The sequence below is a fragment of the Dasypus novemcinctus genome, chromosome 21 (genome assembly GCF_030445035.2).
Source record: "Dasypus novemcinctus isolate mDasNov1 chromosome 21, mDasNov1.1.hap2, whole genome shotgun sequence".
In the NCBI taxonomy this organism is placed as follows: Eukaryota; Metazoa; Chordata; class Mammalia; order Cingulata; family Dasypodidae; genus Dasypus; species Dasypus novemcinctus.
The window spans coordinates 31,528,838-31,544,138 of record NC_080693.1 but is presented as its reverse complement, the minus strand read 5'-3'; the positions used below and the strand labels follow the sequence as shown (position 1 = coordinate 31,544,138).

Genomic DNA, 15,301 nt, shown 5'->3' with positions numbered 1-15,301 from the left:
GGTCAGTTAGTTTACATTCCAGGCCCCTTCTCTGCTGAGCTGCCCTCATTTTCACTGGCATAAAACATGCCATGTGGAGGACTGTGGGAAGATACTGGAGTTGGAAGCTCCAGGAATCAGAACCTCCACCTGAACAACTATTAAACAGGCAGGAAGTGTCTGAATATATAATTTGTAACATGTACAAAAAAAGCTGGGGGGAAAGAGGGATATAGGAACAGTATACATGTATGTTACTGAAATCAAGTTAGTATTAAATCAAATATGATAGTTATATATTTAGGATATTAAATTTTAACCCCATGGTAACCACAAGGAAAATACATGAAAATACATCCAAACAGAAAAGTGGTACCATACAAAAATCAAGTAAGTATGAAAGTAGGCATTAACAGAAGAACTAAGGGACAAAAAAAAAGGTATGACTTACAAACACTAAATAGTAAAATGGCAGAAGTCCTGCATTATCAGTAATGACTTTAAAAGTAAATGGATTAAACTCTCCAGTCAAAAGACAAGAGTTTGGCAGAATGGATTAAAAAGCATGATTCCGCAGCGGACTTGGCCCAGTGGATAGGGCGTCCGTCTACCACATGGGAGGTCCACAGTTCAAACCCCAGGCCTCCATGACCCGTGTGCAGCTGGCCCATGAGCAGTGCTGATGCAAGCAAGGAGTGCTGTGCCACGCAGGGGTGTCCCCCACGTAGGGGAGCCCCACGCGCAAGGAGTGTGCCCCGTAAGGAGAGCCACCCAGTGTGAAAGAAAATGCAGCCTGCCCAGGAATGGTGTCACACACACGGAGAGCTGACACAACAAGATGAGGCAACAAAAAGAAACACAGATTTCCGTGCCGCTGACAACAACAGAAGTGGACAAAGAAGATGCAGCAAATAGACACAGAGAACAGACAACCGGGGTGGGGGTGGGGGTTAAATAAATAAAATCTCAAAAAAAAACAAAAAACCATGATCCAACTATATGCTATCTACAAAAGATTCACTTTGAATTCAAAGACATAAACAGGTTGAAAGTGAAAGGATAGGAGAAAAGATATCAAACAAGTAGTAAACAAAAGCTATCTGGGGTAGCTGTACTAATATTAGTTAAAATAGACTAAATCACAAGGTGTTATGCAGGACAAAGATGGTCATTAAATACTGGTAAAGGGGTCAATTCGACAAGAAGATGTAACAATCATAAATACATATATACCTAACAGCAGAGCCCCAAAATCCATGAAGTAAATACTGACAGATTTGAAGGGACAAATAGATGGTTCTACATTAATAGTAGGAGACTTTGACATACCACTTTCAATTATGGATAGAACATCTACACAGAAGATCAGTAAGGAAATACAAGACTTGAACAATACTCTAACCAACTGGACTTAACAGACATATAGAACACTTCACCCAACAACAGAATATACATTCTCTTCAAGGACACATGGATCATTCTCCAGGATAGACCACAGGTTGCGTCACAAAACAAGTCTCAATAAATTAAAAAATATTGAAATCATACAAAGGAATGAAGCTAGAAATCAATAACAAAGGGTGAAATGGAAAATTCACAGATAAGTGGAAATTAACCAACTCTTAAAAAACTAATGGGTTAAAGAGGAATTCATAAGGGAAATTAGGAAATATCCTGAGGCAAATAAAAATGAAAACATAACATACCTAAAATTTGTGGGATGCAGCAAAGGCAGTGCTGAGAGGGAAATTTATAACTCTAAATGCTTACATTAAAAAAGAAGAAAGATTTCAAATTAAAGACCTAACCTCAAAACTGGCAGAATTAGAAAAAGAAGAGCAAACTAAGTCTAAAGTGAGCAGAAGAAAAGAAATTATGAAGATTACAGTGGAGATAAATGAAATAGAGAATAAAAAACAATAAGATTAAACTCAAAAGTTGGTTCTTTGAAAAGATCAGTAAAATTGGCAATGTGCTCCCTTTGGCAGCACATACACTAAAATTGGAATGATACAGAGATCAGCATGGCCCCTGCATAAGGATGACATGCAAATTTGTGAAGTATTCCATATTTTAAAAATAAAATAAAAATGGCAAACCATTAGCTAGATTGATGGAGGAAAAAAGAGAGGATACAAATGACTAAAATCAGAAATGAAGAGGGTGACATTATTACTGGCCTCACTGAAACAAAAAAGACTATACTGTGTTTAATGGTTTTACCTCAAAATAGAAAACAAAATGAAGTGCTTTGGTCTGTTAATAAAGTGGTTTTACTCAGTTTTTTTTTTTTAAAGGTCTAAAGGAGGATACATAACAACTGTACACCAACAAATTAAACTAGATGAAGTGGACATTTTCCTAGAAATGCACAAACTACCTACACTGACTCTAGAAGAAATAGAAGAGTTCAACAAACCAATAACTAGTAAAGAGATTGACTCAGTAATCAAAAACCTCCCAAGAAAGAAAAGTCTAGTATAAGACAGCTTCACAGGGGACTTTTTCCACATATTCCAAGAAGAATGAACACCAATCCTGCTCAAACTCTTCCAAAGAATTGGAGTTGAGGGAACACTCCCTAATTAATTCTGAGGCCTCATACCAAAACCAGATAAAGATATCACAAGAAAATCACAGACCAGTATCTCTCATGACTGTAGATGCAAAAATCTTCAACAAAATACTAGCAAACTGAATTCCATAGCCCATTAAAAGAATTATATACCATGATCAAGTGGGATTTATCCCAGGTTAAGAAAGGGTGGGTCACCATAAGAAAATCAATTAATGCAATACACCACATTAATGGAATGAAGGAAAAAAACCGCATGATCATCGCAATTGACACAGAAAAGGGATCTGACAAAATCTAGCACTCCTCGAAAAAAACACTTAGAAAACTAGGAATAAAAGGAAACCTCCTCAACATGTCAAAGAGCATATATGAAAAACCCACAGAGAATATCCTATTCAATGGTGAAAGACTGAAAAGCTTTCCATATCAGATTAGGAGGAAGACAAGGATGCCAACAGTCACCATTGCTATTTAACATTTTACTTAGTAGTTCTTGCAAGAACAATTAGGCAAGAAAAAAAAAAAGCACCCAAATTGAAAAGAAGTAAAACTTTCCCTATTTGCAGATGACATGACCTTGTGTACAGAAAATCCTAAAAAAATCCACAACAAAGCTCCTAGAGCTAATAAATGAATTCAGCAAAGTGATGGGGTACAGGATCAACACACAAAAACCAGTGGTGTGGGAAGTGGACTTGGCCCAATGGATAGGGCGTCTGCCTACCATATGGGAGGTCCGCAGTTCAAACCCCGGGCCTCCTTGACCCGTGTGGAGCTGGCCCATGCGCAGTGCTGAAGCGCACAAGGAGTGCCGTGCCACGCAGGGGTGTCCCCCGCGTAGGGGAGCCCCACACACAAGGAGCGCGTCCCGTAAGGAGAGCCTCCCAGCGCAAAAGAAAGTACAGCCTGCCCAAGAACGGCGCCGCACACATGGAGAGCTGACACAACAAGATGATGCAACAAAAAGAAACACAGATTCCTGGTGCCGCTGATAAGGATAGAAGAGGTCACAGAAGAACACACAGCGAATGCACACAGAGAGCAGACAACTGGGGGTGGGGGTGGGGAGGGGAGAGAAATAAATTAAAAAAAAAAAAAAAGAAATCTTGAAAAAAAAACAAAAAAAAATCAGTGGTGTTTCTACACACTAGTAAAGAATAGTGAGAGGAAAATCTCAAGAAAAAATTTCCATTTACAATAGCAACTGAAAGAATCAAATATCTAGGAATAAATCTAACCAAGTATGTAAAGGACTTGTACACAGAAAACTATAAAACACTGCTAAAAGAAATCAAAGACCTAAATAAATGGAAAGGAAAAATAAATAAATAAATAGAAAGACATTCTGTGTTCATAGATTGGAAGACTAAGTATTGTTAAGATGTCAATTCTACCCAAAGAGACTGACCGTTTCAGCGCAATCCCAATAAAAATTTCAACAGCCTTCTTTGTAGAAATGGAAAAGTCAATGATCAATTTTTAAAGGAAGGGTAAGGGGCTCCAAATAACCAAAGCATTTTGAAAAATAAGAATGAAGTTTGGGGACTCACACTTAGCAATCTTAACTTCCTGCAAACCCACAGTAATCAAAATAGCTTGGTACTGGCATAGAGGCACAGACATATAGACCAATGGAATCAAAGTGACAGCTCAAAAACCCTCACATTTATGGCCAATTATTTTTGACAAGGGGGCAAAGACCATTCAATTGAGAAAGAACAGTCTCCTGAGTATATAAATTGAGTCTCCTCAATTTTGAGGACTCAATTTATATACAAAAATAAATTCAAAATGTATCAAAGTCCTAACTATAAGAGCAAGAACTATAAAACTCCTAGAAGAGGTTGGCTGCCTCTCCCACCCACCCGCCTGATGAGCTGCAACAGCATCTTGGCCTCAGGACCCCCAGTTTTGGCTTCTACTGCAGCAAGTACAGCCCGACAAGGACAGCAGGTGAACCTGGGGCCAGAGCCACAGGTGGGACATGGGATCCATGGTGTTGCCCCTGCAGTGCAGCACCCCCAGAAAGAGCCATGTCTAACGGAGTTTAAGTACTGCCAAGTGCGGCCAACAGAGGGGGTAAAGTCAGGGGTGTCCAGCACACCTCTGACAGACTTCCTGATACAGCTGGAAGATTACACGCCTAAGATCCTAGATGTAGTGACAGTTATTATCTGAATCGTGCTGGCTTTGAGGCCTCAGACCCAGGCATAATTTGGCTCATCTCCCTAGATGCTCAGAAATTTATCTCAGATATTGCCAATGTTGCTTTACAGCACTGCAAAATGAAGGGCACAGCCCCCTGGCAGCTTCCGAAGAAAAAGCAAGGACTGTAAGTATACTTTAAACATGGAAGACCTGACCCCTGCCCTTAAAGAGCATGGCATCAATGTGAAGAAGCCACACTATTCCACCTGACCTACCCAATTTAAATGTACTTGTCCTCATATCCCCACATCAGTCTGATTTCATAATAAACTTCGTGACAGGAAGAAAAGGAAAAAAACATAAGAAAACAAACCAGGCGGTAGACTTGGCCCAGTGGTTAGGGTGTCCGTCTACCACATGGGAGGTCCGCGGTTCAAACCCTGGCCTCCTTGACCCTTGTGGAGCTGGCCCATGCGCAGTGCTGATGCGTGCAAGGAGTGTTGTGCCACGCGGGGGTGTCCCCCGCATAGGGGAGTCCCACGTGCAAGGAGTGCCCCCGTAAGGAGAGCAGCTCAGTGTGAAAGAAAGTTCAGCCTGCCCAGGAGTGGTGCCGCACACTTGGAGAACTGACACAACAAGATGACGCAACAAAAAGAAACACAGATTCCCGTGCTGCTGACAACAACAGAAGTGGACAAATTAGACAATGCAATAGACACAGAGAACAGACAACCGGGGTGGGGGGGGGGTGGGGGGGAAGGGGAGAGAAATAAATAAATCTTTAAAAAATAATAATAATAAAAAAGAAAAACCAAAAAAACAACTCCTAAAAGAAAATGTAGGGAAGCATCTTCAAGACCTTGTGTTAACCAATGATCTCTTACACCTTAACACCCAGAGCACATGCAAGCAAAGAAAAAATAGATAAATGGGACCTCCCCAAAACTAAAAACTTTTGTATATCAAAGAACTTTACAGTGAAAGTAAAATGACAACCTACACAATGGGAGAAAATATTTGGAAACCACATATAAGGTTTAATATGCAGAATATATTAAACAATCCTTTGACTCAACAACAAAGACAATCCAATTGAAAAATGGGCAAAAGGGTTGAATAGACATTTCTCCAAAGAAGATATACAAATGGCCAAGAAGTACAGAAAAAGATGCTCAACATCATTAGTCATTAGGGAAATGCAAATCAAAACCACAATAAGACACCATTTCACACTCCCCAGAATGGCTATCAAAAACAAACTAACAGGGAAGCGGACTTGGCCCAATGGATAGGGCGTCCGCCTACCACATGGGAGGCCCGCAGTTCCCTCCATGACCCGCGTGCAGCTGGCCCATGCACAGTGCTGATGTGCGCAAGGAGTGCCCTGCCATGCAGGGCTGTCCCCCACGTAGGGGAACCCAACACATAAGAAGTGCGCCCCATAAGGAGAGCCGCCCAGTGTGAAAGAAAGTGCAGCCTGCCCAAGAATGGCGCCGCACACACGGAAAGCTGACAAATAAGATGACGCAACAAAAAGAAACACAGATTCCCGGTGCCGCTGCTAAGGATAGAAGAGGTCACAGAAGAACACACAGCAAATGGTCACAGAGAGCAGAAAACTGGGGGAGAAGGGGAGAGAAATAAATAAATCTTTAAAAACAAACAAACAAAAAACACAGAAAGTTAGAAGTGTTAGCAAGGATGTGGAGGAACAGAAAACTCATTCATTGTTGGTAGGAATGTAAAATGTTGCAGCCTCTGTGGAAGACAGTTTGGTGATTCCTCAGAAAGTAAAAGTTACCTGGAAATCTCACTTCTAGGTATAGACACAAAAGAATTGAATGCAGAAACTTGAACAGATATTTGCACACAGATATTCGTTGAGGCATTAATCACAACTTCTGAAAGACAGAAGCAATCTAAGAGTCCATCAACCGATGAATGGACAAAATGTGGTTTAAACATACAATGGAATATTATTCAGCCCTAAAAAGGAATGAAGATCTGATACATGCAATGACATGGATGAACCCTGAATTCACCATGTTGAGTGAAATAAGCCAGACATAAAAGGACAAATATTGTCTGGTCTCACTGATTTGAAATAATTAGAATAAGCAAACTCACAGAGTCAGAATCTAGAACACAGATTACCAAGGGATGGCGTGGGAGTAGGGAATAGGAAGTTAAGACTAAAAAGGTACAGTTTCTATTTGGGATGATGGAAAAGTTTTGGTAATGGATGATGATGGTAACGAAACATTATGAATACAATTAACAGCACTGAATTATGTTTGAATGTGGTTAAAAGGGGAGATTTTATGTTACATAAATGTTGCTAAAATAAAAACTTTAAAAATTTTAATTTTTGTTCATAACACAGTGAACCATAGGTTAAACCATGGACTATAGTTAATAGTATAATTATAAAGACGTGTGTTCATCAATTGTAACAAATGTACCACACCAAAACAATTGTTCATAAAAGGGGAGTATATAGGAATCCTGTATTTTATGCATGATTTTTCCATAAACCCACTTCTATAATTAATAAAACAACAAAATATGTAATGCATTTGTTTCCCCACACACACATGCCATTTCAAGTAAAAAAAAAACAACAACAAAAAACAAAACAAAACAAAAAAACTACTTTTTTTCTCCCTCTAGAAAGTTCCAGAACTGTTAAAACTCTGTAGGTTTGGAATGGCAGAGAATGATGTGTTTGGGGCTGGATTGGATCCATTTTTCCCCATGGGCTCTAACAAAGGTTTCATTTTAACTCCTGACACTGTGCAGTACTCTTTCTGGTCAGAGGTGGGGAGGGGGACTAGCACTTTTCATTACGAGAATAGCAGAGCTCACTCTGCTTGAAAAGCAGCCATATTGGGCAAGTTTCAGAGCCATGTGTCTTTGTGTTGAAAGGCGGTAGAGAGCCAGCACAGAACGACATGACAGAAGTATCAAGAAGTATCACGTGACACAAGACAGGACGGTCTTGCTTCGGTCTTGCTTCAAAGTGGCGTCTGATGAAGCCTCTTCTCTGGGATGGGAATTGAAATAGGTCGATTAAAACTTCCTAGGTCAAGACTGAAGTTTCAATCCAGCACCAGGCCAAATGTTCATATTTTCTTCTTTTAAAAAGTTGTTTAAAAAAAGAAAATCCTCCCTTGGCCTTTCAACCAGCTCAACATGATTAAAACAAAAGAAAAAAATAAAATGCATAAGGATATAAATTAGAGTAACTTCAAACCTGGGATATGAGGGAAGATGGATCTACTCAGATAAATCTCCGTCAGGTAATAATGAGGTAAGCACAGCTAAAAGAACTCCTCAGAGCTCAAGTGGTTCCCACTTTTGTAACAAAAATGATGCCCGACTTACTTTGGCCTCAAACTACCTGTAAGGTTTTTATATATTTTTCTCTTTGAGAAATAATCTTTTTTCTACTCCAAATTACAGGGAAAAATTAGACTAAAATTGAGATTATAATGGTATACAATTCATGTTTTAAAGAAAACTCACAAAACAAAACTGTGTTTTTATGGATATATATGTAAGTATGTAAATGCTGTAAAAAGGCTAGAAGAATACATAAACTAATGTGTAGTGATATCTCTTTGGAAGGCACAGTAGATAGGGGAGAGTTGAAGAAATTTTAGCCTGATCAGTAATGTTGTAATTTTTATAAGGAGGTTTGCATATTACTCTTGTAATAATTGTAAAAATTTTAGCCAGAGGAGAGAAAGCATAAAAGGATGGTCATTTGTAATAAAAAATGTGAAGCAACCTATAACTTCCAACAATAGAAAATGATTAAGGTGGCAAATCCATATACTTGAATGCTATGTTTTTAAGTATTTTGAATTATGGAAAAATATGATTAAAACAAGTGATACTTTTTAAAGTTCAACATATAATATATATATATAATAAATGAAAATGATTTTAAAGCATTTACTAGAACTCCTTTTTATATATATTTGTAAAACATAATCAATATGTATTTGTATAGAAAAAAAGACCGAAAAAAAAAAAAACCAACATACTCCAAAGGTTAACAGAAGATAATTATTTCTGGGTAGTAAGAATAAGGGTAATCTTTATTTTTTCTTTTTGCTGAATTTCCTAAACATTTTCTAATGAGTACTGTATAGTAGAAAAAAGATTTCCCCATAATGAAAACCTACTGTTTCTGTATTTAAAAGTATTTGTTAATTTAAAAAAATCAAGACACAAACATTTTTTTAAAATTTGAAGCCCAAAAGAAATCTATCAGTCTCTTGAGTTCCGAGATTTGAAACTGTGCAAATAGTATGATGAGGCAAGCAAGTAAAAAGAAAAGGGGCTAACTTTAGTCAAGGCCAATAATTGCAAGCAAAATTATTTTATTTTTTGCAAATCAAGAGGTTGCTCATTTCCCACCTCTCTCAGCCCAGCCTAAGTGCAGGTCTGATCTGCGTCTCACCAGGAAAGCGTCTTTAAGTCAAGAGCTATACAGCACCCCTGACTGATTCCTCTTCCAGAGTCCGAGAATGCTCCATCCCTCTCCTTTAAAATCACAGAAGATACGATCATTTTCAGGATATGCATTACACTGACTTAAGTGACTGTCTCACAAAGTGATCTCTAGAGATACCTTCTCTCATTTGAATGGCAGTTTCAAAAGACCAATCTTTCAAACAACACTGGGACATAAACCCCGGAGTGACTCAGACAGTGACTAACGAGGCAGGACCCAGCCCCTCACATGCTGAGGAACAAAGCTTGGCTAGACAACGTTCTCTGCAGAAAAGAATCTGGCTTTCAAACTTTTCTCAACTTCTTAATTTTTAAAAAACTGACCAAGATAAAAGGAAGCCAAGAGCAAAAACACAAAACCAAAAAACTAGTTTGTGTGACAGGGCAGAAAGGAGAAAAAAAAAAAAATCATAGTGCTACAAACATAAGGAAGGACTGGAATGGATCTCAGAGATCATGTATTTAAACTATTGGTAAGGAAACTGAAGCCCGCTAAGGCTTTAACTTTGTTCATTCCAGAGGTCTTATAACTAGGTAAGCCACAAAAAAACAAAATCATTTTGGCACTTCATCCCATCTAACATTTCCAAGCCTTGTTTCAACTGACCCTAAGAGTAAAAAGACGACTTGTCTTGTACATAGTGGACATTCAAGTACATGCTACAATTTGGAATTCAGACACAGAGAAGTCTAAGACCCAGAGAGGAGCATCAGGGCTTTTCTCAAAAGGCAGACAGGGATGTGCCTTCAGCTACTCCCCATTAAGAGGCATCCTAAACATTCCAATATCTAGGCCAAGATTTATAATTTCTTCAATCCTAAAAGTTTCTAATAGGGTTAAGAAATACCTAGAGGGAAGCGGATGTGGCTCAAGCAGTTGGGCACCCACCTACCACATGGGAGGTCCTGGATTTGCTTCCCAGTGCCTCCTAAAGAAGATGAGCAAGGGAAGCAGATGTGACTCAAGCAACTGGGCTCCCATCTACCATATGGGAGGCCCCAGGTTCAATGCCCAGGGCCTACTGGTGAAGGCAAGCTGGCCCACGCTGCAGAGAGCTGACGGCTCACAACGCGGAGGGCAGGTGCAGCAAGAAGACACAATGAAGGGAGATGCAAAGGCGCAAGCAACTGAGTGACTCACTCCCACACCGGAGGTCCCGGGATCAGTTCCCAGTGCCTCCTAAAGAGAAGGACAAGAAGAAAAAGACAACATTGTGTGACCTATATATCATTTAAAAATAAATTTTAAAAAACATATATTAAAAAAAAAGACAAACACACAGAGAGTGGACACAGAGAGCAGAGAGCGAGCACAGAAAAGTACAACAACAAGGGGAGTGGGATAAAATAAAATAATAAAAATTCTAATAAAAAATAATGAAAGTTCTAATAAAAATTCTAATAAAAAAATAATTTAAAAAGTCTAATAAAAAAAAGATGACCAAGACAGTGAGCTGATATAGCGAGCTGATGCAAGAAGATGACGCAAGAAGAAGACACAATGAGACAAAAACAGGGAGCAGAGATGGCTCAAGTGATTGGGCGCCTCCTTCCCTAGCCCTAGGGGCAATTTTGTCCCCCCAGGGAACATTTAGCAATGTATGGAGACATTTTTGTTACAACTCAGGGGTAGGGGGGCATGGGGATGGGGTGGTTACTGGCATCTAGTGGGTAAAAATCACTAGAAGCTGCTAAACATCCCAAATTCAAAAGACAGCCCTCTACAACACAGAGTTATCTAGCTCAGAATGTCAATAGCACTAGGAAGTGGCTGTGGCTCCATCAGTTGGGCTCCCATCTACTGGATGGGAGGTCCTAGGTTCGCATCCCATGGCCTCCTTGTGCAGGCAGGCTTGCCCGCTGGCCCACAAGTACCGCAGAGAGCCAACTCAGCAAGGTGATGCAACAAAAAGGGAGACAAGGAAAAAAAAAAAAACGCAGAAGAGCACACAGCAAACTGACACAGAGAGCAGACAGCAAGCAAGCTGCAAGTGGGGTAGGGGAATAAATTAAAATAAAAAATACAGACACAGAAGAACGCACAGCAGATGGACACAGAGGACAGACAGCACGCAAAAAGCTGCAAGGGGGGAGGGATGAAAAAATTAATTTTTAAAAAATTTATATATATTTAAATGTTAATGGTACCAAGGTTGAGAAATCCTGACTTCAACGTGTTTTAGAAAAATTTAAAGAACAAACATATGAAAAGGAAAAAAAAAAAAGGAGAGAAAATATTAACTGAAAAGGTAGTAAGAGAAAAAAAGATGAAAAAAAAATGAGAATCAAAAAGATAATAGATAAGGAGTGATATATATCATCAACTGCCACTTCAAGTACAGCACAGTAGCTATTTCCTGCAATGCATGACGTGTTATTTTATAAGATGATATTAATATCATCTTGCCCACCTTGTGACTGCAATTACTTTACTCACTAGTGATTGGCTTGGGGTTTACTATAACCTACTGGAATACTAGATTCTTCTCACTGGTCTTTTGCAATCCACCTATTTTTTGTAATGATCACTCATTCATACAACAACTACTTACTGAGCACCTACTAGGCACCAAGCCCTGAGGGTACAATAGTGAGCACAACAAATAAAAATCCCTGCCAAAGTAGAGCATAAATTAAGGGAGAGAGAGTGGGAGCTACAGATACATCAAGTTGATTTTTCCCAAGTGAATTACTTTACACTAATTTCTGCTGAAAGAGATGAATTCTACTGGCGCTTCTTCAATTTTCTCAGGTCATTTCAAAATCAAAACCACCCTTGTGATGGCTATCACTGTCACCCTTGTGCAGGCTGATGCCAAATGAGTATGTAATAAACACTCTTTCTAGTTAACCATCCATGAAACACTGTTTCTTCAAGCAATGCAAAGCCTTTCTGCTTCTCAAAAATTTAAGTACAAAAGTATGTGAAAATTGACATTAGAACTATGTCAACTAAGGACACCTTCTAGACCATTACAAATGAACTTCACAAGGTTACGACAGAAAAAGAAAGGGAAATAGTGACAACAAGTGGGGGATTTATGATCCAAACCAAATTATCAAATTATCAAATTATCAAAGGATAGCTCACATTAATACCTCCAACTCAGAAAATCCAGAATAAGAGCTGTCTGACAACACACCTCCCCTCATGCTCTTTCTGATTCCACTGTGTACCCAGGGGAAACCCTGTATTAAAAATGTGCTCAGCACACATCTATTCTAGTTCGGAGGCATTAAGTCAGGCTTTGGGATCACTAGTTTTACACATGGAGGAATTCTGATCCACCAAAGGAATGCTCAAAACTCAACCTCTTTCTAGGGACTGAAGGGGTGATCACCTTCCTTGAAATCTACATCTAAGAAAACCCATGGTGGGTGGTGAAACCTTAGAATAGTCAAGGTAATTACTGAGATCTGCAATGACAGTGCAGGAAACTGAGCACAAAGGAAGGAGTAAGGGTCAAAAAGGATGTGGAAAAAAGAAAATGTTACTCTTCTCTTTGAGGGAAAATTTGTCAACAGGATTCTTCCCAGAAGGAACTGTGACAGCTTACCCAGGGATTCAGCATGACTGCCTTGAAGAGGATTGAGTAGGAAGGCAGGGGAAAGAGAAACCCAGAGGGATTGAGGTGGTTTAGTGAGGGGAGAGAATGAGGAGACAGAGAAATGGAGAGTAGTATTTCCTAAACTTCATGAGCACAGTTAGGGGGAAATGAAGGAAAGAGAAGAGAAGGTGGAGGCCTCTAAGAATTCACACCCTGTGCCCTCAGTTACAAACACAGTCTAGTTGCTAACAATATTAAATTCCAAAATGACTTGTAATGTAGGAAAATAAAATAAACATCCTGCACACTTACCCAATCCGGGTAAACAGCTTCCCATGGGCATGGAGAAAACTGAGGATGAACCTTTTGTTCAGCTGCATGGGAAAAAGAGAGAGGAGAAAACAATTAAACTTTCCCCAGTTTCCTGTTACTGAACAGAATCCCCAGTGACACAATAACCTGGCCAGGGTCTAAGGGGTGGGCACTAGGGATGGGAACCAAATGGACATGCCCAAACTCTCACAGACCCAGGGCACATGCCCAGCAGCTGCTACTCAGCTAAGCCAAGTTGACAGAAGGCTCAGTGAGCAGACAGCACCCTCTGCCGGCAGTGATGCCTGTGTGCAGGGAATGAAGCTGTGAATCAGAACTAAAACAAAGAGCAGGGTACAATAGATGCCTTCAGCTCTCTGGCCCCATAATGATGGAGATGAAATGCAGACAGAAGCAGGGATAATACTGATTTTAAAGAAGTCCCTGGTCTTATTTATGAGCTATTTTTCTGCCTATCCAGGAATGTAGGACTCTTCTTTGTAACGAGGGTAAGGTAACCCACCAATTAACAAGTTCATCAAACTGTACTCCTTTAGCTTTTGTAACGGAAGTTCTAGGTCTGGAGGTGAAAATTCAGATGTCTACAGGGGTAGATATGAAGTAGGCAGGTGGGGACAGCAGCAACCTATAGCTACTCCATTCCAGTTTTAGTCAAATGCTCTATGTGAGGGAGTGGATATAATTCAGTGGTTGAGTGCCTGCCTCCCACATGAGGTCCCAGGTTAAATCCCCGGTACCTCCTAAAAAAAAAGGCTTTATGTGGACCCAGTATTAATCATTTGTTCCTTTCCCCCTGCCCTTAAAGAAAAGCTGGAAACTAGAATCTGGGTTTTTATGTGAAATCCTCTGGCTTTTATATGTTGACTGGTAATACAATTTTTTTTTTAAACTATTAGGCAAGAAAAAAAAAGTTTGCCAGCCACATCTGGCTTATGAGCTACCAATTTACAATCTCCGTTGAAGATTCTAGAAAACCTATTTCTACAAAAACTGAGGGGAGGGATCCCTCTGAGCAATACAAGGAAGGGAAGACAAAAATTCAACTCCAAATTAACCGTAGACAATCTGAAGTTCAAACCCTGTTGTTGTTTTTCATGGTCTGCAAGAAGCAACATGCTCAGGGCCCTGTAGCCAGCCAGAAAGAGAGGTCAAGAATCTTGATCCCAGGAGGGTGGTAAGAGCAAAGAACAGTCTAGCACCCTTGAATACTTTTCCCCAGGAAAAACAATAACAAAAACTCTTGCAAAACAGAACACCAATCAAACTACAGCACTTCCACCTGTTTCATATGGAAGCTAGATAGGGGAAAAGGAGAATATTTTCACCTCACCAATGACTTCAACAGCAAATAATTCCCCCCCCCCCCGTTGTCTGTTCTCTGTGTCTTTTTGCTGCGTCTTGTTTCTTGTCCGCTTCTGTTGTCATCATCAGCGGCACGGGAAGTGTGGGCGGCGCCATTCCTGGGCAGGCTGCACTTTCTTTCGCGCTGGGTGGCTCTCCTTACGGGGCGCACTCCTTGCGCGTGGGGCTCCCCTACGCGGGGGACACCCCTGCGTGGCAGGGCACTCCTTGCGCGCATCAGCACTGCGCATGGGCCAGCTGCACACGGGTCAAGGAGGCCCGGGGTTTGACCCGCGGACCTCCCATGTGGTAGACGGACGCCCTAACCACTGGGCCAAGTCCGTTTCCCCAAATCATTCTTTAATTTTGCCTTAAATCATATTTAACCAGCAATTCTTTATCAAACATTGATTTATATAGTTAAAAAGCTCAGGACAGTTTACTATATAACTTGTCTCTACAGTGAGGAGTGTTAAAGTCAGGAATATTGGATTCCTGTACAGAAGAAAAAGGTGAGAAACTACTGCAAAATAAATTGCCAATAGTTAGACTGTTGGGAATGGCAAAGCCTAGGCTAGATACAGGTCTCCAGATCTACTAGTGAAGGAAAGTTGTGAAAAACATGGACTTTTCTGTACTTGCATTTAAGTTCTACCTCTGCCACTCGCCTGCAGTGGGATCTCAGGAAACGAGTCTAAACTCCCTAACTCCTAGTTTTCTTTTTACACAATGGAGGTAACAGTAGATACGTTAAGTGTGTTGTTGGCCAATGATTAAATGAGATAAAGCATGTAAAACATGCCTAATATATCATAGGCATTCAATTGTTAACATTCTCTCTATGAATGATAAT

The 15,301-nt window shown here is 40.1% G+C and overlaps 1 protein-coding gene and 1 non-coding gene across 4 annotated transcripts in view; one reads left to right on the top strand and one right to left on the bottom strand.

Moving 5' to 3' along the window:
• The window catches only part of SMG6 (SMG6 nonsense mediated mRNA decay factor), a 249,485-nt gene that overhangs the window by 176,291 nt on the left and 57,893 nt on the right, over positions 1-15,301 (bottom strand). For all 3 annotated transcript variants that reach the window (XM_004483742.4, XM_023586172.3, XM_071210432.1), the window contains exon 9: positions 13,087-13,148. In XM_004483742.4, the coding sequence (XP_004483799.2) occupies positions 13,087-13,148 (62 nt within the window). The remainder of the gene's footprint in view (positions 1-13,086; positions 13,149-15,301) is intronic.
• Positions 1,952-2,055, top strand: LOC111762001 (U6 spliceosomal RNA). The gene has a single exon (XR_002795222.1). It is a non-coding gene; the product is annotated as a U6 spliceosomal RNA (small nuclear RNA).